The following is a 23974-nucleotide window of genomic DNA, read 5'->3' as shown; positions in this document are numbered from 1 at the left end:
GATGAGCTAGAACACACCATTGTTGTACTAATTTTTCTGCCAATCAATTTAAAAGATCATTAATCATTATGGTATCTTTTCTAATGAAATATTTGGGAAATTGCCCCCCCCCCACACAAAAAAAGAAAATTAAAAAAAATTGCTGCTGATTATTTTCTTATTCACAGTATAGTTAAGCTGTGCATAAAACATTGAAAACATTGGAATCCACAACTTAAGGTTTCAGAGAACTTTTAGTTGTGGTGATGGTAATTTTTACATTGGGAAACAATCTTTGTCTTTTGGTTTGATGTTGTTAGAGCGTTCAGAATTTACAATATTGTATCATAGGTTTGCAAGTTATAGTACCATTAACTATACATGTTAGCCTTTAGTGTTAAAGACACCCAATATTTTTATATTTTGTAGAACACCAGGAGGAAACTAAAGACTTGAGGATCACGTCAATATCTTCTGATAAACAACTGAGAGATGTTAAAAATGAACTGAAAGTCACTAAAGAGGAGCATGATAAAAATTATAACATGTTAGAAACAAAGGTACATGATGTATTTTCCCTTAGTTTTGTTCTTGAACATATTTTGTATGTAACATACTAATTCATTTAGATGGACATTGTTATGTCATTAAACTTTGTATTTACTTAAGAAATATGTCACACAGTTATCTATGTTGTATATATTGTTATTACCAAATTGGATCATGGGATTTCAAGGTCTTGGAAGTTCTTTGCTGTTCATTGTTATCTATATTGTATCTATAGTTATTACCGAACTATATCACTTAAGTGAGTGAAAAATAAAAAACCCAGAACTCTATTTTAACTATATTTTTATGTTTGAATGTTTTACTCTATTTCAGTATGTCCAAAAGAAAACCAAGTTAGAAAATGTTAATAAGGAGCTAGAAACTGTTTCTGAAGACCGTGACCAATTACAGGTAAGATCTAGACGTGTATACCATCAGTCTGTAAACAGTTAGCTTACAGGTGACGAATTACAGGTAAGATCTAGTTCTAGACATGTATACATCTGTAAGCAGTTAGCTTTTGCCTTTCATAATCATTCTTTGGAATCAATAAGCTTTTGTCATCATTTGTAGTCTATGAAACCTGTCGTTTGATCTTTGGAATCAATGGTTAGTGTAGGCTTTTGTCATCAATGGTTAGTGTGGGCTTTTGTCATTAATGCTTAGTGTAGGCTTTTGTCATCAATGGTTAGGGTAAGCTTTTGTCATCAATGGTTAGAGTAGGCTTTTGTCATCAATGGTTAGTGTAGGCTTTTGTCATCAATGGTTAGGGTAAGCTTTTGTCATCAATGGTTAGTGTAGGGTTTTGTCATCAATGGTTAGTGTAGGCTTTTGTCATTAATGGTTAGTGTAGGCTTTTGTCATCAATGGTTAGGGTAAGCTTTTGTCATCAATTGTTAGTGTAGGCTTTTATCATCAATGGTTAGGATAAGCTTTTGGCATTAATGCTTAGTGTAGGCTTTTGTCATCAATGGTTAGGGTAAGCTTTTGTCATCAGTGGTTAGTGTAGGCTTTTGGCATTAATGGTTAGTGTAGGCTTTCGTCATTAATGGTTAGTGTTGGCTTTTGTCATTAATGGTTAGGGTAAGCTTTTGTCATCAATCTTTAGTGTAGGCTTTTATCATCAATGGTTAGTGTAGGCTTTTGTCATTAATGGTTAGTGTAGGCTTTTGTCATCAATGGTTAGGGTAAGCTTTTGTCATCAATGGTTAGAGTAGGCTTTTGTCATCAATGGTTAGTGTAGGCTTTTGTCATCAATGGTTAGGGTAAGCTTTTGTCATCAATGGTTAGTGTAGGGTTTTGTCATCAATGGTTAGTGTAGGCTTTTGTCATTAATGGTTAGTGTAGGCTTTTGTCATCAATGGTTAGGGTAACCTTTTGTCATCAATTGTTAGTGTAGGCTTTTGTCATTAATGGTTAGTGTTGGCTTTTTGTCATTAATGTTTAGTGTAGGCTTTTGGCATCAATGGTTAGGGTAAGCTTTTGTCATCAGTGGTTAGTGTAGGCCTTGGTCATCAATAGTTAGTGTACACTTTGATCATTAATGGTTAGTGTTGGCTTTTTGTCATTAATGGTTAGTGTAGGCTTTTGTCATCAATGGTTAGCCTAGGCTTTGGTCATCAATGGTTAGGGTAAGCTTTTGTCATCAATGGTTAGTGTAGGCTTTTGGCATTAATGGTTAGTGTAGGCTTTCGTCATTAATGGTTAGTGTTGGCTTTTGTCATTAATGGTTAGGGTAAGCTTTTGTCATCAGTGGTTAGTGTAGGCTTTTGTCATCAATGGTTAGGGTAAGCTTTTGTCATCAATGGTTAGAGTAGGCTTTTGTCATCAATGGTTAGTGTAGGCTTTTGTCATCAATGGTTAGGGTAAGCTTTTGTCATCAATGGTTAGTGTAGGGTTTTGTCATCAATGGTTAGTGTAGGCTTTTGTCATTAATGGTTAGTGTAGGCTTTTGTCATCAATGGTTAGGGTAAGCTTTTGTCATCAATTGTTAGTGTAGGCTTTTATCATCAATGGTTAGGATAAGCTTTTGGCATTAATGCTTAGTGTAGGCTTTTGTCATCAATGGTTAGGGTAAGCTTTTGTCATCAGTGGTTAGTGTAGGCTTTTGGCATTAATGGTTAGTGTAGGCTTTCGTCATTAATGGTTAGTGTTGGCTTTTGTCATTAATGGTTAGGGTAAGCTTTTGTCATCAATCTTTAGTGTAGGCTTTTATCATCAATGGTTAGTGTAGGCTTTTGTCATTAATGGTTAGTGTAGGCTTTTGTCATCAATGGTTAGGGTAAGCTTTTGTCATCAATGGTTAGAGTAGGCTTTTGTCATCAATGGTTAGTGTAGGCTTTTGTCATCAATGGTTAGGGTAAGCTTTTGTCATCAATGGTTAGTGTAGGGTTTTGTCATCAATGGTTAGTGTAGGCTTTTGTCATTAATGGTTAGTGTAGGCTTTTGTCATCAATGGTTAGGGTAAGCTTTTGTCATCAATTGTTAGTGTAGGCTTTTGTCATTAATGGTTAGTGTTGGCTTTTTGTCATTAATGTTTAGTGTAGGCTTTTGGCATCAATAGTTAGGGTAAGCTTTTGTCATCAGTGGTTAGTGTAGGCCTTGGTCATCAATAGTTAGTGTACACTTTGATCATTAATGGTTAGTGTTGGCTTTTTGTCATTAATGGTTAGTGTAGGCTTTTGTCATCAATGGTTAGCCTAGGCTTTGGTCATCAATGGTTAGGGTAAGCTTTTGTCATCAATGGTTAGTGTAGGCTTTTGGCATTAATGGTTAGTGTAGGCTTTCGTCATTAATGGTTAGTGTTGGCTTTTGTCATTAATGGTTAGGGTAAGCTTTTGTCATCAGTGGTTAGTGTAGGCTTTTGGCATTAATGGTTAGTGTAGGCTTTCGTCATTAATGGTTAGTGTTGGCTTTTGTCATTAATGGTTAGGGTATGCTTTTGTCATCAATCTTTAGTGTAGGCCTTGTTCATCAATGATTAATAGTGTAGGCTTTTGTCTTTAATGGTTAGTGTACACTTTGGTCATCAATGGTTAGGGTAGGCTTTGGTCATTAATGGTTAGTGTAGGCTTTTGTCATCATTTGTAGTCTATGTTACATGTAGTTTGATCTTTTTAGTTTGAAATTTTCTCTTGTGCTATAAAGCAGATTTAATATTGATAGTTTATATAGTCAGTTTTCAAAATTATATGCTTTGTGATTTCTTGGCAATTGTTGTCTGCCCTTGCCATTTTAAGAACATAGCTATTTATTTACCAATTTTGACATACACAAAAAATCACATTTATTTCATCATTTTTTTTTCAAGTTGCTTGATATATATAACTTATTTGTGTCACATCTAATTGTTGAAATTAAAAACCAATTTATTTGATTTGATTATTTATTAGAGAGAGTATGAAAAAACCAACATAGCCACAAATGCCATATATGATAATCATATGATTTATATGATAAATGTGCATCTCTGTGATAACAGTTTATATTTGTTTAAAGGATGAAGTAGATAGGTTACAAACTGAGTCTGGGTTTAAAGATAGTGTGATAGCTGAAATGGAGGAGAACCTCAGAAATGAAAAACTAAAGTCTGCTGATTTGATGAAAGACAATAAGGTAAAACAATTTTATTAATTTCTTTTTTATTTGTAAGTAGGGAGTTAATTATTTGGGTACTCAATGATCACTTTTATGTTGCATGTGTAGATATAAGCCAATTGTGGCCAATAAACACTGATCTTAGTAAATCTAATAATTGTTTTTTAGCTCACCTGGCTGAAGGCATCACTTGGTGTCCATCGTCGTTGTTAACAATTTTTCAAAACTCTTCTCCTCTGACACTATTTGACCAATTTAAACCAAACTTGGTGTGAATGTGTTTTGGGGTATCCTGCATAGATTGATGTGGTGATTTTTGATCTGTTGAAAAACATTGCCATCGTTAAAAATAGAACATATGGGTCAGACAGTAGTTTTTCGCATATATCTCATAAACCGTTAGGTTTAGCTAAATTCTGACGGGTTGTGTTCAGCATAATGAGATCTATCTATAGAAAATAGAACATAGGGGTCAGACAGTAGCTTTTTGAGTATAGATCCAAAACCGTTAGGTTAAGCTAAATTCTGACATGGATAAAAGTTTTCAGCATAATGAGATCTATTTGTGGTCAAATTTTCATTTCAATCTGTTAAGCCATGTTGGAGTTATTGCCTTTTTTCAACATTTTGTTATTTTTTATGTTATTTCTTTCAAAAATTTTCTCCTCTGACACTACATGACCAATTTGAACCAAACTTGGTATGAATGTTCCTTAAGGTATCCTGCATGGAACTGATGTGGTGATTTTTGATCTGTCGAAAAACATGGCCACCATTACTAAAAATAGAACATAGGGGTCAGACAGTAGCTTTTTGAGTATATCTCCAAAATCGTTAAGTTTAGCCAAATTCTTTCAATATCTGAAATGATCCATATTATTAGGACTACAAAAGTCTTCAGGGATAAAAGTTGTCAGATGATTTCTTGTAAGAGTTATTGCCCTTTCAGCTAATATCTTGAAAACTATGATAGAAATTCTTCTTAAATTTACTGCCCTTGAAAGACAAAATTCAACCAGGTGAGCAATTCAGGCTCCTGGGAGCCTCTTGTTTATGGACACAATAATCTGCATCTGGTCTTTCTGTATAAAGAAAGATGTGTTAAATTGATGAACATTAAGAAATCATAAGACCTGCATAGCCACATATGGTAATCATATGTTTCTCTATTTATATGATAATAACCATATGATTATCATACAGTGTGTTTGTTGAAAACTTGATTAACATGTGATAACCATAAGCAAACTGAAACATATGTTAATCATAATTTGCTCAATTCTTATGATAATCATATGTTGCACTTCATAAGATTTTCATGTGTGGCAATTTTGGCTGTGTAGTTTCACTGTTTCCATTGTCACAAGTTTTCCACGTTATCAAATTAATTAAGTTATATTATCGATAATTAATGGAAAATGTTGGTTTTGTTATGTATTTCAGGCATTAATTCAAGAGTCACAGCTTGAAAGATCAAATTTATCAGAACAGCTGCGTACTGAGGAGCGACAAAATGAAGCTAATTATCAGACAATCACTAACCTGAAGAGAGAATTGGAAAAAATGGAACAGACAGTCAATACTCAACAGAAACAACTCACTGAAAATACTGTAGGTTCAACTATCAATATTAACTGAAACATCTCACTGAAAATACTGTAGGTTGAACAATCAATACTCAACTGAAACAACTCACTGAAAATACAGTAGGTTCAACAATCAATACTCAACTGAAACAACTCACTGAAAATACTGTAGGTTAAACAATCAATACTACTCAACTGAAACAACTCACTGAAAATACTGTAGGTTAAACAAAGTATAGTCTCTTTATAAAAGTGATATATATCTTTTTGATGGATAATTATATAAGTACAAATGAAATTATACATTATTGTTGATTATTTTTTCTACCCCTACTCAATGATTTGATTGTACATTGGAATTACCTTGTCGTTTCATCTGTCCTCCTTAATTTCCTAATAATTATCTCAATTCTCAATAAGCAGATTTGTAAATTTGGCATGTTGCTTTATGTGGATGTGGCATATGTTGTTAGTGACCTAGGGAGCCCTCTGGTATCGGCATGTGCAACTACATAATGAGAGACTGGTTTTAAATCTTTTACTGGAAAATCAGAAGGAGATATAGTCAAACACTAGTATCAACTATTGTATATGTATCATAACAATATTTCAGGATGTGATCAACAACTACTTAAGTAAGATTGAGGATTTGAAAACAGGTCTTTCTGAAAAATGCTTCAGCTTAGAGGCTGAACTAGACAAGACGAGGGCACTTGAGGACAGTTTACTATCCATATCTAATGAAACTACTGCATTGAAGGGTCAAATTTCTGAACTGGAAGATACCAGTGAAAAAATGAAATCAGAACATCAGATTGAGGTAATAGATCTGCTATATTGCTTGTTACTTTGACAAATTGATGGAAATTATGTAAGGAATTAAAGAATTGTGCATGGAAACTAGTCAGCCAAAGAAGAAAAAAAAATAATGGAAGAAGAAACCAAAAATAAACCTAAAAATAATTACAGTAGATACATGTATCATCATGATAAAATATGAAATCAAAAGAAATAAACTGTTACTAGTTATGTGCTAATTATTAAATGTTAACAGTGATTTCTACTTACAGCTTACAAATGCAAATGAAGAATTAGATACTCTTACCAAGAATTTTAATGAACTTGAAGAAGAACTGAAAAACTCTCAAAAAACTGTTTTTGATTTGGAGGTAAGAAAATTATAAAGTTCAGGGACATAAATTGTATTAGCACTAGAACGTGTATTAATAGATGACAGTTTAGCCTTCAGTTTGACATAATCCTGCCAAAACTTGCTTTTTTATTTAGTTATTCTTTTATTGTCCACTCTATAAGTGAGGCCTACAAAATAATATTACAGTTCAAAACAAAAGATTATCAGTCATATTCACTAATGAGTAGTAAATAATAAACCTAGATTTTTTGGTCTTGGCCTTGGGGATGTATGACATTTTCATACTGTTAAGTCAGTTATTTAAAAGTTTCAATCTTGCTTTTAGAGACAGATTGATTTATTGAAAGAAGAAAAGGATTCTATGAACATAAAGGTAGGTCAAGTAAGGTAGACTTTTTTCTCATCTGCTTCGATTTGTCAGATATCATTGAGACTGCCTTTTGATTTTTAGATGCTTTACACTGTATAAATCTCTGTTTTTGTTTTTTTTTGTTATCCAGATTTCTCCATCTATATTTGTGCCTACTCCACTAAATGGAGATGTTTATGTTATCAGAAATTTCTTTTTGACATGTTGTGTAAAAGATATTGCGCTGGTCATTTTTTTGGGCCTGCTGCTCAACTTAATGTACTCAAATCCTCATGCATTACTTCCTGTATTAGGTCTGACACTAGTATATGGCTATATGCAAAGATGTAATTTATATACAATGCTCATAGTTGAAGGAAATCATCCCATCTGTCCACATTTCTTGTAAGCGCAACTTTTCCTTGACTGCACAAAGGATTTTGATTAAATTTATAGGAAGGTAAAGCATTATTGTTGATGTGCATGAAGAAATATTACTGTATTTTTTTATCTATAAGTCGATGTGGAGTATAAGTCGAATCCAGCATTTTGACGAGAATCAATGAAACAAACATAGAATTTGCCAGATAAGTTGAGAGATAGACTTGCATCTTAGGTCTTCAATGTAAACCGTAGGTTTCAGCGGAAGTTTTTCAATTCATATTATTCAAGCGAAATAACTTTAAATGATATCCTTAACTTAATTAGTATTTTTATTAAAGCATATTTTGTAAATGAGTTTTATCAGTTTTATTTAATTCCATGTCAATTGCTCTGATACTGAAACACAAAGATCATGAACATGTCAAGCATGGGCACCCAGGTGTGAAATTACTCTGGACAACCAGTCATAATGAAGACCAATAATTAAACAATATAATCTGGTATTCTAAATTACAATAAAAAATTGCTACCTTTAAATCTGGTTACAATTAGCCAATTAAATAACACTTTAAATGATTATAATTTGTGTGCCACATGCTAATGTGTTATGACATACCATAAAAGGGTATAAATTTGCATATTTAAGGACAAATAACTCTGGAATGCATGATCCGATTAAAGATCTTCCAGAGTTTGTTAATATATTATAATGGTTTTGAAGAATAGCACTTAGAGATGACCTAATGTAACATCGTCATCTTCGTTCATAAATGAATAGCATCACTGATCAATGATCTTGTGACTTGTGAGTTCGATCGCCAGTTTGATTTGCTTTGAAGGCTTTTGTTCTCCTAAGACGTGTGTTAGCAGTTTACCCCATTTTTGAATCAAACAATAAATATAATGTAATCAATTCTAAAAAAATCACTTGAAAAACTTTTTTTCTAGAAAAATTCCTTACATAAGTGGAAGTGTACAATAAGTCCAGGCTGACATTTTGCTGGAAAAAATATTGACTTATAGTTAGAAAAATACAGTATTACTGTTGAAGGACTGCAAATTGAAAGGGAGATAGTCCAGATGAACAATTTAACATGTTAAACCATCATAAGGACTCCAAAAGGAGATAACTGAACTTATCTGTAATTAGCAGTATTTTCCTTTAGTGTACACAAATTGATAATGCTTGTCACAGCATACTGGCTCTAATACGAAAAATATAGGTCTGTTTATTAGCAGGCATGCTTGACAAATATTGGAGAAATCCTCTACTTAAAATGTTCGTAGAAAATTGTTTTTCCACAGTGAAATTGAGTGACATTAGCAACATATAACTGTATCACAATGCTGTTGGATCTTGCAAAATAGGCCATTGGAAAGTATACTTTGTAGAGGTGAAATTTGGATTTTTATTTTTAAAAATTTCACTTAAAAAAAAGAAAATAAATTATTTATAAATTTCCGATAAACAGAATATCAGGCCCTCAGTTTTTTGCTGCTTTATCACAGGATTACTCAGGTGAGCTTGCTAGGGCTCATCTGAGATGCCAAGTTAGGAAGCCAGTATCAAAAACAAATCACCTTATATTCTGTATTGAAGGGTCCATTTAGCAGAGAGGGGGATCTTTTGTAGGCTTGCACATAATTTTTCTGGTTAATTTTTCTCTGAACTTATTTGAAAGCAAGTTTCTGCATACCAAACAATACATGCTGTAGCAGAATAATAGTCTCTATAAGGACTCTTCTAATTTTTTGACAGATAAAAGAAAACCAGGACTCTTTTGAGGCTGAGGTCAACGATCTGAAACAGAAACTGGTTGATGCAGAAAAAAGACTGATTTCAAAAGAATCTGAGAGTGAAGAGGTCTATGGTAAACTTATTGAGGAAACCAACACTAAGTATGAGAGGTTAGCTTGGAGTTCAAATACTGTCTGAATCAGGCATTTACCTACTCAGTAAACATGTCTAAATCAGACATATTTAGACTGACTGACACAGTAAAACATGTGTGAATCAGACATTGACTGACACAGTTAAACTTGCCTGAATCAGACATTTACTTAATGTGAAACTTGTCTGAATCAGACATTTACTGAATGTGAAACTTGCCTGAAGCAGACATTTACTGAATGTGAAACTTGCCTGAATCAGACATTTACTTAATGTGAAACTTGCCTGAATAATACTTCTACTGAAGCCCCTTCTTATAACAGTTTCGATGCATTCTGTGTAAATCCAACCCTTAAGTAACAAGATAACAATGTAATTGTTTACTGAAGAGATGAAAGTAAAATTGAATCAAAGATATTTTTACAACAAATAAACTTTAGACCTGTTCTAGAATTAAATGTAGTTGGGAGGAGTCAGGAGGCACTTTTTAGCTCACCTGGCCTAAAAGGTCATGTGAGCTTTTCTCATCACTTGGCATCCGTCACCGTCGTCTGTCGTTTAAAACCGTCTCCTCTGAAACCACTCTGTGGATTATTACCGAACTTGGTCTATAGCATCCTTAGTGTATCTGCTTTAAAAAATTGTGTCAATTATATAGATCAAGTGTAAAACATGGCTGCTGTTGCTATTTTTAGACCACAGAGGTCAAGTCACCAATTTCTAAATATATCTCAAAAACTAAACAAAGATAATTGAAATCAAATGTGACTTTCCTTCTTCAGCTTGAAGAGCATTGCAAAAGTCTCCATTAGATCAAAGTTGTTTGACAACTCCATTTTTTTGATAAGTCTTAGAAAGAGTTTTAATTGGGTCAAAATTGTCAGACGACTCTTTGTTAGATTTGTTGCCTTTGAAAGGTGAAAAAATGACTTTCATTGCAGTTTTCAGCCAACGTTTCCAAAACTATAATAGATATTCATGTGATTAAACTGATCTTTATGATAAGTCCTTTAAAAGTCTCCATCAAGTCAAAGTGTATGACTACTCCTTGTTAGAGTTACTGCCCCTTAAAAGGTGAAAAATGACAGTTATTGCAGTTTTCAGCCAATATCTTGAAAATTCTAAAAGATAGGAAAAAACTTTTAATTGATGAAATAATCCTTGTGATAAGGCCTCCAAATGTCTCCCAGTTTTAAGTTGTTTGGATGACTCCTTGTTCGAGTTATTGCCCTTGAAAGATGAAAACCGCCCTTTTCAAATGTCTCCCAGTTTGAAGTTGTTTTGATGACTCCTTGTTTCAGTTATTGCTTTTGAAAGGCGAAAACTGACCTCTTTTTTTTCTAGTTTTTTGCCACTATCTTGAAAACTATGATAGGTAAAAAAAAATTCTTTCAATTGATGAAATGATTCTTATGATAAAGTCATCAAAGTTGTAGAGGACTCCTTGTTAGAGGTATTGCCCTTGAAGGACAACTATTGAACCAGGTGAACAACTTAGACTCCAGGGAGTCTCGTTTGTCTACCCCACTGCCCACAAGTTTATCTTTATTGATTGGTTAAGAATAATGATATGACTACCACCCATCATATGTTTATTAAAAGTGTCGTACTAGTTTCCCCAATCCCGTCACATGATTAATTCTGGAACAGCCCTTAAAGTTTCCATAAACAGTTCTGCATACCTGGTCTAATTTTAGAATGAGAGAAAGTAATGTTCAGCTGTTACAATCAATGAAGGATCTTGAAGAAAGTAAAGATGAGAAAATCAAAGAAAATGAAGATCTCAAGGTTAGATATATAACTGTATATAGGTTAGTGTAATAGTATTATTATTGATATACACTTTGACAAGTAAAAACATTCATAAATATCATCTTATGCTAAAAAAAAAATGCTTTATTTAATGGTTAACTTTTAGAAGCTGTTTGATTTCACAGATATAAAAGTTCTAAAGAAAAGGAAGAAAAGAGTTTTATAAGCCTTATTTCAAGAATTCTAGTATATAATTTTATTTTTGTACTGTAAAAGTTCATTTTTATGCCTTGATATATGTATCATGAAAAGTACTATTTTTTTATAGAATAAACTGAAGACCATTGAAACAGTTACAGCACAGTTTTCATCTTTAAGAAGTGAAAAACAGTGTCTGGAGTTTGAGATGCAGAACAAACGTGAAACGTAAGAATTGACATTTTAAGTTGCCACTGATGAAGTTGTTGGTGTATTGGAATCACCTTGTCTGTCTGTCTGCCCGAATTTCTTAACAATTAGCTCAGTTCTTAATGGATGCATTGGTTTTAAATTTGGTTTGTTGCTTTATGTAGACAGGGCATATGGTATAAGTGATTTTTATTGTCTGATATCAACTTCCTGTTTCATGGAATTTTGCCATTTTTTACTTGATGTAATAATAAAGAATTTTTTTTGTCACGAAAATCTTTGCATCCAGGGGTATACCTAGTATGACAACACATGCAACAGTTTATACCTGCACTCTTTAAAGCAAGGAAGATTTTTATGAAACAATCACTAAAAAATATAATAAGAAATGATATATACCTGCTATTTTCTCTTTTTTATATCTGAATGAACTTATGTTTCTTTTGGTATTACATGTACCTTGTTTTGGACTTCAAAATTAGTACTCAGTTTGAATAAGTGACAGTTATCAATATGAACACAGTGGGTTTTGGTAAATTTTAGAGCCAACTTGTGAAGAAAAAAATATGCACAGCCTTAATTATGATATTGATAACTCTCTCTTTCAAAAAATCAAAAATATGGCCCAACTAAAAAAAAATATTGACTTTTTGTGACAATAAGTGGTTGTTTTTATTTCCTATATGCATTAAATATAAATATACCAAGACTGAAGTTATTACAGTTTATCAATGAGTCTAATTCTTTTTAATTACTATCACTTCATACACAAATTCAGTCCCAAGGCATTTGAATTGAAATACTATAGGACACAAGATTGGTGCAGACAAGACAATAAAGATCAAAGTTGTGCTTGAAAAATTCCTTAAACTTCTCTTAAAGTTTGCATCAAAATGACAATGCAGATTTATTTTGTCACCTACACACAAAAGGTTTTTAAACACCCATTTTAAAATTGTTTTCAAAAAGTTGAATATAAATATGATAAACTTATTTGTGGTATGAATAGAATCCCAATTAAAATAACGAGGGGTGAGGCACAGCTGTTTTTTTCTAGGTTCATAAAGAGGTTGATTTAGTGTCTATTCCAACCTGATTGCAGGGTAAAATGAATTCTTTTAAAAATTTATTTAATATAATGAGAATGTCATAAATATATCACAAAAAACAGACATGATTTTTTCCGCTATTTTCAAATCTAGATTTTAATGTTACGATACTTTTTTTACTGTATATTTTCGTCCGATTTTGCCAATTTCCGCTTTGTTTGTAGACCTTGTAAAAACATGTCAGAAAAAGACAACAACACTCATGAATACCTGATTTGCACAATTAGGATTTTTTCTGATCGACAGGTGTCATCTAAGGGTGAAACATGTCCACCGAACAAAATATATCTTCTATTAGTGAAAATCAGGTGGTTTTTTTTTTTGGTAATATACTTATGATGGTGTTAAAAGATAACTAGCAAGACCTCTATAAGGTATCCACTTATAATCTCAACCACAATTTACCACTTCAAGGTATTAGTTCACTATTCTATGTACAGTATGTCATCAGTTGAAATTTAATTGAATGTACACATTTTCTAAATACTTATGCTGGTCTTAGTTTGCTGTTAATCCTTGTAAATTACATCTATATAATGTTCTATTTACATCATTTACTTTGTATGTAAGTGCCAATTATAATTTCTTTTCCAAAAAATAAAAGTGACAGCTTGTATATAAAAATGATATAGTTATTGCAGATTTGTTTTCTTGGACTTTCCTGTTTTTTTAATAAACCAGGAAATTTTTATTACCATATTTTAAAATGAATTTCTTATTTGATAATGAAATAACAGCATCTATTTTAACTTTACAGAATGGACAAATTATCAGCAAATATCTTAGTGAAAGATGAACAAATAAGAAGTTTAACTGAAGATAATGAAAGGTTTGTAGGACTTCTCAATAACAGGATAAACTTGAAAAATTAAAAATAAAATTATAAATATGTAACGGCTGAAAGTCTCTATAAAAAAAGTTTCCCTTTGTAAACTATCAGATATATCAAGCTGTTCTATGATATCTGTCCTCATAGTTACCTAGGCTGTATGTATACTGTCGTCATAGTTACCTAGGCTGCATGTATACTGTCCACATAGTTACCTAGGCCGTATGTGTACTGTTCACACAGTTACCAAGGCCGTATGTATACTGTCCTCACAGTTACCTAGGCCATGTGTGTACTGTCCACACAGTTTCCCAGACTGTATGTATACTGTCCACACAGTTACCTAGGCCGTATGTGTACTGTTCACACAGTTACCATGGCCGTATGTATACTGTCCTCACAGTTACCTAGGCTATGTGTGTACTGTCCACACGGTTACCCAGAAAAAATGTATTCTGTCCACACGGTTACCCAGGCTGTATGTATACTGTCCACACGGTTACCCAGACTATGTATACTGTCCACAGGGTTACCTTGACTGTATGTATTCTGTCCACACGGTTGCCCAGACCATATGTATTCTGTCCACATGGTTACCCAGGCTGTATGTATACTGTCCACACGGTTATCCAGACCATATGTATACTGTCCACAGGGTTACCTAGGCTGTATGTATACTGTCCACATAGTTACCCAGGCTGTATGTATACTGTCCACAGTTACTTAGGCTGTTGGTATACTGTCCACATAGTTACCTAGGCTGTATGTATACTGTCCACACGGTTATCCAGACCCTATGTATACTGTCCACAGGGTTGCCTTGGCTGTATGTATACTATCCTCATAGTTACCTAGGCTTTATGTATACTGTCCACAGTTACCCAGGCTGTATGTATACTGTCCACACAGTTACCTATGCTGTATGTATACTGTCCACATAGTTACGCAGGCTGTATGTATACTGTCCACATAGTTACCTAGGCTTTATGTATACTGTCCACACAGTTATCCAGGCTGTGTGTATACTGTACACACAGTTACCTATGCTTTATGTATACTGTCCAGACAGTTACCTAGGCTTTATGTATACTATTTATAGTCTCACTACGATTTCTGATGCATGTGTCTATCTTTTTTCGAAGATGCTTCAGTTAGTACAGAAAATTTGATACTGTGTACATTGTACAGTGAAACTTTTCTAAACTGAAACATAATAATCTGAAAATCTGTCTAAACTGAACATAATAATCTGAAAACCTGTCTAAACTGAACATAATAATCAGAAAACCTGTCTAAATTGAACCATGATAATTGGAAAACCTGTCTGAACTGAACCATGAATAATTTAACAATCTGTCTAAATTTGATATTTTTGAAAGTCCTTTTACATCAATTAAATTGTACATTAAATCTTGCAGAAACTTGTCTGAATTGAACAAATGTGTAAGTCCAGAACGGTTTAGATAGGTGTCACTTTATTTCCTAAAATGAATTGGTACTGGGTTGGTACTTTCAATGGGATTTTCATTTCTTTAACCTACAATATTTCAGGATTTTTCTGGAGTTTTTGGGGGTATTCATAAATTCAGAAAATGTGAAGGAGGGTATGATACATTAATTTACACAAAGATGGGTTTCCAGGCTATCATTAGTTCATTTTATTTTTTAACAACAAAAGGAGGAGCAAATACAGCATTATTTTTTTTAATATGTTTTTATTGCTATTAATTTAAATTTTAATTTCATATTTATCTTTAGGTTACAATCAGCATCAACAGTTACCACTGAAGAGAACTCATTACTGAAACAAAAAATGGAAGATATAGAAAAGGTACATTAATGTCTTGTAATTATTAAGATCATTTCTATTAAATAATGGTGTATTCATTAGAACCAAGTTTATTAGAAATAATAATAATTGTATTTAACAACTAATAAGCTGTAGCATCATTCAGACTATCGAATGCCTAATTAATATGATACAAAATGTAATCACATGGGCCTTCTTGTCATATTTACAACTTGAGGAGACATATTGTTTTTTCTTGTCTGTCTGTCACAATTTCGTAAGCTTTATTCCTTGAAAACTACTGTATTAAATTTCATGAAACTTCGTAACTAGTAAGGAAATGATATGTAATTGAATGTAACCCAGGAATTTATGATCCACATTATTTTGTGGGTGTTATACCCCTTTGAACTTTGGAAAGGAGGAGGAGACATATTTTTGAAGGCAAAAATGAATTTAATTTAAATTTTTGTTGAAAGTTCCCTTTATTTATAAAACATCAGCTGTGAAATCATAACTACAAATTACAAGACATTAATCCCAAAAGTTAATATTAGGTTCCATTGTTACCAGATAATTTTTACAATGGAAAGTGAAAAAGAAGGAGTTAGCCAGCATTAATGTTTTACAGAAATGAATCAGTCTTAACAATAGTGTGATGTAAAATATCACAACAATGTTTCAAGACAGAAGGAAGCATGATTACATTAAAAACAGATTTAAATAGATCCTATAATACCAATTATTTTCAATACCAGGGTGTATACTGTAAAGTTCTTCATGAAAGTAGCATAGAAAAGGTTCAGAATACAGTCCCATTCTCTCATTATACATTACAAACAAAACTAGTATTAACTAATTCTTCTTAATATTGTTAGATTGGAATCAATAATGGAATATTCCTCTGAAAATCCATCAAGGGAGATACCTTAGAATTTTAAAACTTTAATGGTTAACACTTCTGATATTTTCTTATATTTATTACTGCATTTAACATGCTCTTTATGACTAATTAAAATAAAAATTCTGTGGAATGTTTAACCCTTGTTGTTTATATCAGATTTACTTTAAAGATAAAACTGATACAAATTTGTTGTGTTTGTTTTATAATCATTGTAACAGGAAATGACTGGTGTGAGAGAAAGAAATAAAACATTGCTGGAGGAGAATGCTAAATTAATAGGTCATCAGAACCATAAACAGAAAATTCATTACACAGAAAAACTCAAAGATGAAAATAACTATCTAAGAGAGGTATGTCCGGCATTACCTGTTTTAAAGTGGTAGTTGCTAGTCAACTTAAGTATATTCTATTTCTAATGTATTGAAGTACCAGAAAACATTCCCTATTAAATATGAGTTTTTGATGTTGTCTGCCCAATAAATATCTGTCAGTAAAAAACCAGCAATATGGGTTTCATTGAGTTTGACTTATGAAAAGGTGGGGGGGGGTGTAGTGAGTATGACTAAGGTTTAAGGTGGGTTATAGTGAGTATGACTTATGTAAGGTGGGTTATAGTGAGTATGACTTATGTAAGATGGGTTATAGTGAGTATGACTTATGTAAAGGGGGGTTGTAGTGAGTATGACTTACGTTAAGGGGGTTATAGTGAGTATGACTTAGGTAAGGTGGGTTATAGTGAGTATGACTTATGTTAAGGGGTTATAGTGAGTCTGACTTAGGTAAGGTGGGTTGTAGTATGACCTTTATTCAGTGGGTTGTAGTGGGGTTGGCTAATGGGTAGTTGGGTTGTAATGAGGTTGACTAATGGTTAGGTGGGTTGTAGTGACTATTGAAATGACTAAGGGTTAGGAAAATTTTAAATTAGTTAAGGACTGAAGAATGCATGCAGGGATTTTTTTTTTTAGCTCACCTGGCCGTAGGCATCTGTTGTCGTTAATAATTTCTTCGAACATCATCTCCTGTGATACTACTGCATGGATTTGGATGAAACTTATGATGGCTGTTCCTTAGAGTATCCTTCACAAAATGACCATTTGGATTTTTTATTTGAAAAAAAAAAACATGGCTGCCATTACTAAAATTAGAACATTGGGTTCAGACAGCAGATTTTTGCATGTATCTCCAAAACCGTAAAGTTAAACCAAAGTTTGACAGGATTAAAGTATTCAGCATGATGAGATCTACCTGTGGTCAAATTTTGGTGAAAATCTATTGACCCATGTTAGAGTTATTGCCCTTTTTTGGATGTTTTTTTGCTGTTTTTGATGTTATTACTTTCAAAAATCTTCTCAGAAACTACTGTACAGAATTCAATGAAAGTTGGTAATTTTGTTTTAGGGTATCCTGAACAAAATGAAATTAGAATTTTTGATCGGTAAAAAAACATGGCTGCTGTTACTAAAAATAGATCAGAGAGTTTTTTGCATATATCTCCAAAACGGTTAGGTTAAGCCAATATCTTTCAATTGCTGAAATGATCCTTATTACGAGGCCTACAAAAGTCTCCCAGGGATCAAAATTGTCAGACAACTCCATGTAAGAATTATTGCCCTTGAAAGGCAAAATATTACGTTTTTAGCAGTTTTCCGCCAATATCTTGAAATTATGATAGGTAGGATGAAATTTTCAATTTATTAAATGATCCTTATGATAAGTCTCACTTAAGTCTTCATGGAGTCAAAATTGTCCGACAACTCTTTGTTAAAGTTATTGCCCTTGAAAGACAAAAATTTAACCAGATGAGCGATTCTGCCCCAGGGAGCCTCTTGTTTTGTAATGCTCCTACCATATAAAATTGTTTTTGTTTATGTAGTCTTATTATGAAGAGTTACAGATTAAGTTTGACTTTGGTTACGGATGAATGATTTTTACAGAAATTATGGCCCTTGGACTTAAAAAATTACAGTGAATTTACAATTTTTCACACTTTTTTGGTAATGCTTTTACCAATTGATTTTATCTTTTCTATGTTGTCTTATTATGAGAAGTTACATATTATGGTCGTCTTTGTTACGGTTCAATGATTTTTATGAAAGTTACGGCCGTTGGACTTTTTCAGTGAAGTTTTCCGCACTTTTTTTTGTAACACGTTTATCAATTGCTTTTATCTTTTGTATGTAGTCTTACTATGAGAAGTTTCAGATTAAGTTCTACTTCGGTTATGGTTGAATGATTTTTACAGAAGTTGGACTTAGTAAGTTAGAAAATTTCAGTAAATTTAAGCCCTGTGCAGGTCCAGGTGTTAAAAGAATAGGCCCGCAGCAGCGATAAGCTTGCTGTAAAAGGCAACTAAATAGTGCTCAGAAACCTAGCTGGGGACTAGGCGCTCTGCCTACAAAGCAACTGGGATGTGTGCCCCAGGTGTTGGAATGGGGTGCCCCTGGCGTGTTACATGCTGGGGTTTTCAGGCTATAATACGAAAAACCTGACCGCAAACCATAGTGGTGCACCATGTTGGGAAAAATGTCACATTCCTCGCATGTTAAAGAACCCTGCTTTGGTATTCGATAGGAGTAGGAACCTTTGCGCTCCACCACAGGAGGCTAAATTGCCTGACCTTACCCATCCATCCCTTTTATCTTGTGGCAATCAAAATTTATTTACCCTATTATCCTTGTGTCCCATCCCTTATTTCATTTCATCGTCATTTCATGTTCATTGCCTGAATATAGCTGAAATATTGCTGCTTGAGCTTTAAACCCCTACAATCAATCAATCAGTAAATTTAAAGTTTTCCACACTATTTATTTTACACAGGGACGTTGGGACATTTTTTTTTATATAGATGCAGACATTCAGACTGTGAATGCTTTTTACTGGTTTCTTGTTATTTTCAGGATTTGGTAGAAACAGGTTTCACTGTTATCAATAATCACAGCTATCATTATTTTGGAGGTCTTGACTGATCACTGCTATTATTATTTGGGAGGTCATCAAAGATCACTGCTTTCATTATTTGGGAGGTCATCCCTGATCTCTGCTATCATCATTTGGGAGGTCATTAATGATCACTGCTTTCATTATTTTGGAGGTCATCAATCATTATTGCTTTCATTATTTTGGAGGTCATCCCTGATCACTGCTATCATAATTTGAGAGGTCATCAGTGATCACTGCTTTCATTATATGGGAGGTCATCACTGATCACTGATGTTATTATTTGGGAGATGAGGTCATCACTGATCACTGCTATTATTATTTGGGAGGTCATCACTGATCACTGCTTTTATTATTGGGAGGTCATTAATGATCACTGCTATCATTATTTGGGAGGTCATCACTGATCACTCCTATTATTATTTGGAAGGTCATCACTGATCACTGCTTTTATTATTGGGAGGTCATTAATGATCACTGCTATCATTATTTGGGAGGTATTCACTGATCACTCCTATTATTATTTGGAAGGTCATCACTGATCACTACTATCATTATTTGGGATTTAATCACTGAGCACTTCTATCATTATTTCAGAGGTTATCATTGATCATTGCAAACATAATTTAAGAAGTCATCACTGGTCACTGCTATCATTATTTAGGAAGTTTTACTGATCACTGCTATCATATTTGGGAGGTCACAACAGATCACTGCTATTATTATTTTGGAGTCATCACTGATCACTGCTATCATTATTTGGGAATCATTATTTGGGATTCAATCACAGATTTTGGAGGTTGTCAATGATCACTGCTATCATAATTTGGGAGGTCATCACTGTTCACTGCTATCATCATTTAGGATTTAATCACTGGTCACTGCTATCATTATTCAGGATTTAATCACTGGTCACTGCTATCATTATTCAGGATTTAATCACTGATTACTGCTACCATTATTTTGTTTTTTTTATGATAAATGTCTTCATAATTTGAGAGGTAATCACTGATTGCTGCTATTATAATTTAGGAGGTCATCATTGATCATTTCTATTACTATTTTAGAGGTTTTACTGAACATTGCTATTATCATTTGAGAGGTAATCACTGATCACTATTATCATTATTTGGGAGATCATTACTAATCACTGCTGTTATAATTTGGAAGATTGTCACTTATCACAGATATCATTATTTGGGAGGTTATTGCTGATCATTGCTATCATTATTTTGGAAGTCATCACTGATCACTGCTTTCATTAACTGTTCATTGCTATCCACTGTTACCATTATTCAATTATTATTTTTTATAATCAACATATCTTATGTATTTTATTTTTGTAGCAAATTACAAAACAGCAAGTGGAAATTATGAGGTTAAAGAAAGGAACTCCATCCAAAAAGGAACACAGATCTCCATTAAAACATTTGAATGTACAAGATGATTCTTTGTAATGTTGGTTGATTTTATGATGTTATGAATATGAAATAGGTAGCACTGACATATTAAGTAAATGTTTGTCTGTATTTGGTGAGGGAATTAAGGTACTTATTATGGTGTAAACACTTCAATGTTATAAAACTGTTGTGATAACTGAATACTAAAATTCTGTAGAGTTAATAATAACTGTCAATTCATTTTATACAGTGAATTTATCGTATTATGTTCACATTATATTCCTGTGCCATGTTATTTTTTTTTTAGCCTTAGCATTGCTAAATATGAATCCAGTCCACAATAAAATAGCAATCTAAATTCTTGTCTGATTGTACTGAGGCAGCTCTGTGAACTTGTTTTTGTTTTATTTTATACACTAGTCTTTTGACCATTGTCCATCAATGTCTTACCATAAATCAAAAATGATTTTGGAAGAATTTTAACTCACCTTGACCAAAAGTCAGTGTAAGATTATTCTATCATTGTGATCACATGACTAGAAACCCCTTGATTAGTAACAATGAACTCTACTATCAATTTCCATTCTACTTAATCAAACAAGAGCTACCAGAGGCTATCTTAGCTTCTGATTGGCAAATTTTCAAATGATGAATTCTCTGTTATTAGTTTTTATTAGGTTGTTGGTTGCAGATGTTTCTATTAAACACATTTTGACGTGTATTTCTGCTAATACTTAACCTAAGTTTAGTAAATTTGGTCAGGATGGTGTAAGGGGGATCCCCTGCAATATTTTATTTATTCTGCTTTATCAATAATAAAACTAGTCACCAGATTCAGGATTTTCCCAGATGAGTGATTCTTTTTAGAGCTTTTTGTTATAATCTGTTTGGGATTGTAATCATCATCATGGAATGACAGTTTATTTAGGTTTTCATTGTTACCCATTTTTGTTACTTGGAATGTCGGGGGATCATATTGTGTGAGCAGCAGTTTTGGAAGATAGGGTATCATACTGTATGAGCAGCAGTTTTGGAAGGTAGGGGATCATATTGTGTGAGCAGCAGTTTTGGAAGATAGGGGATCATATTGTGTGAGCAGCAGTTTTGGAAGGTAGGGGATCATACTGTGTGAGCAGCAGTTTTGGAAGGTCGGGGGATCATATTGTGTGAGCAGCAGTTTTGGAAGGTAGGGGATCATATTGTGTGAGCAGCAGTTTTGGAAGGTCGGGGGATCATATTGTGTGAGCAGCAGTTTTGGAAGGTAGGGGATCATATTGTGTGAGCAGCAGTTTTGGAAGGTCGGGGGATCATATTGTGTGAGCAGCAGTTTTGGAAGGTAGGGGATCATACTGTGTGAACAGCAGTTTATTTAATATTGTGCATAACTAATCTAGTGCTGAGCACTGAAGTGAATGTTTTATGTAGTGTATTGATTATTATTCCTTTAAATGTTGTTGATTTATGTAACTGCAACACAATTTAATATAAAAATATTTGGTTTTGTTATGGATTTATGTCATGATTTAAAGCTCAGCTGGACATAACGTCTCAGGGGCTTATGTCATTTCTTTGTTTCTGCTTAGAATTAAACCATATGAACAAATATGTAACTGTGACCAATTGCATGTAACTTAATTTGCAGGAGTAATATATGGAATACTCCACTTCTTATGCACAGTAATTGTGCAGGCCTTTTTTATTTCCACTCCACACATGATTACTAATATTCAGAAATTGGACTATTGCTCGATATATTTTCTATGCTTTGTGAGGAAGGATATATTATCAATATTCAAGACTTACATGTGTAATGTTAACTGATCATGTCAATAAATTTTATTTACCTCAAATTTGAATCCTTATTTATTGCCTTTATTAGGAAGTTTGTATATAAATTAGTTGTTGTCATTTAAATGTGCTTTTGTCATACTACTACACATGTAAGGAGACCTCAATAAAGTTTAGATGTCAATAAACATGTTGTATTAACCTGTATGGCACACTGTATTTATAATTATTCCAATTTGATCATTTATCTTCAATTTATAATCTTATACAATATACAAGATAGCTGATATAGTGTACAGTTTATAATATATCTTATAAATTTTATAAGATATCTTATATAATTTTGTTAATAAGATATTTATTACAGTTTATGAAATATCTTATATACTTTATATATAAGATATCTTATAAAAAAATAGAAGATATCTACAAATTGAAATACATATAATTACATCTGATTTGTAGATATCTTATATAATTTAGTAGATATCTTCTATTATACACATTAATATCCTTTTTCATACTATACAAATAAAAAAAACCTTTTTGTGAATTTTCAATTTTGTCTTAATGCTTAATTTGCTACTGATAAAATAATTGTCCTTTGAAATATTACTATGTTATAGATGTATGATATGTGTAGGTTATTTAACAAAAAACTAATTACTACATTTATAAGGACAATTTGAATATGATAGTAATGTTAATATTACTAAAATTACTAGTATTACTAATATTAATAAAAGATTTAAAAATTGTTTTTTTAATATATAACTAAGTAGATATATTACAAATATACACAATATCTTATATAATGTTCGTTTTATAAGATATCTGATAAAAAATATAAGATATCTACAAGATTATATACGATATCTACAAATAAGTAAATGGACAAAAATAGCCCAATATAAAAACGTGCGCAAACAATATGGAATCTTTCCATCATTTTTATCAATTTTCCTGTCTTCAGAAGTGCGCATCACATGAACTTTGAATTACTTGCATGTTTGTAGTCACAAAGATTATTTGAAGATAGTGTTATCTATAAATATTGCAGAGGTACAAAAAGAAAATAGCGACAAGGCAGCAGCCAGTCATGAGGGGTGGGTCTGGGATTTGATATCGTATAAGAATCTTTTTTCACGCAAGCGCAGAATTTTTATTTGTTTTAGCAGCAACCGAATCAACATATTTATTTGAAACTGCCTTGTTATGTAATAGGGAAATTAGTGTCATTTAAAAAAAATCAATGGACGAGTAATCATTTTTTTCTCTCTCAAAAATTAGGAACATTTTTTTTTTCAAAAAGACCCCCCTCGCTGAAAAAAATGGTCGATGTCGAATCTGTAACAGCCATTAACATAAAAAGGATTGAATCAATATTATTCAAACTTTGCACAGTGTTTACATACATCTTCAATAATTTATGAAGAATCTTGACAATATTGTCCTACATTTTTAGCTTGTTGACTTAACGCGTAATTTTTCGTCATATTTAAGTTGTTGAAGCATGTGGTCAACATGTAATGAAATAAACTGTTTCTCCAATTTGCCTGAATGTTTGCTC

General features: G+C 32.7%; 2 protein-coding genes across 4 annotated transcripts in view; both read left to right on the top strand.

Annotated features, from left to right (window-relative positions):
- Nucleotides 1-22466, top strand: part of LOC148615663 (kinesin-like protein KIF15-A) — a 56758-nt gene extending 34292 nt beyond the window's left edge. For 2 of the 3 annotated variants that reach the window (XM_088582129.1, XM_088582127.1), the window contains exons 22-35: nucleotides 409-539; nucleotides 862-939; nucleotides 4027-4143; nucleotides 5569-5736; nucleotides 6325-6531; nucleotides 6782-6880; nucleotides 7190-7237; nucleotides 9357-9505; nucleotides 11186-11276; nucleotides 11569-11666; nucleotides 13515-13586; nucleotides 15345-15417; nucleotides 16498-16629; nucleotides 20563-22466. In XM_088582129.1, the coding sequence (XP_088438255.1) occupies nucleotides 409-539; nucleotides 862-939; nucleotides 4027-4143; nucleotides 5569-5736; nucleotides 6325-6531; nucleotides 6782-6880; nucleotides 7190-7237; nucleotides 9357-9505; nucleotides 11186-11276; nucleotides 11569-11666; nucleotides 13515-13586; nucleotides 15345-15417; nucleotides 16498-16629; nucleotides 20563-20673 (1574 nt within the window). In that variant the 3' untranslated portion in view covers nucleotides 20674-22466. The remainder of the gene's footprint in view (nucleotides 1-408; nucleotides 540-861; nucleotides 940-4026; nucleotides 4144-5568; nucleotides 5737-6324; nucleotides 6532-6781; nucleotides 6881-7189; nucleotides 7238-9356; nucleotides 9506-11185; nucleotides 11277-11568; nucleotides 11667-13514; nucleotides 13587-15344; nucleotides 15418-16497; nucleotides 16630-20562) is intronic. The other variant, XM_088582128.1, reaches the window with a different exon arrangement.
- The window catches only part of LOC148615661 (uncharacterized), a 191876-nt gene that overhangs the window by 100252 nt on the left and 67650 nt on the right, over nucleotides 1-23974 (top strand). The gene's annotated exons all lie outside the window — the stretch shown is intronic.

The sequence above is a fragment of the Perna viridis genome, chromosome 5 (genome assembly GCF_037379345.1).
Source record: "Perna viridis isolate PV_CMFRI_1.1 ecotype Kerala chromosome 5, ASM3737934v1, whole genome shotgun sequence".
Taxonomy (NCBI): domain Eukaryota; kingdom Metazoa; phylum Mollusca; class Bivalvia; order Mytilida; family Mytilidae; genus Perna; species Perna viridis.
The sequence above is the reverse complement of the archived record's forward strand: the minus strand, read 5'-3'. Positions and strand labels throughout refer to the sequence as shown.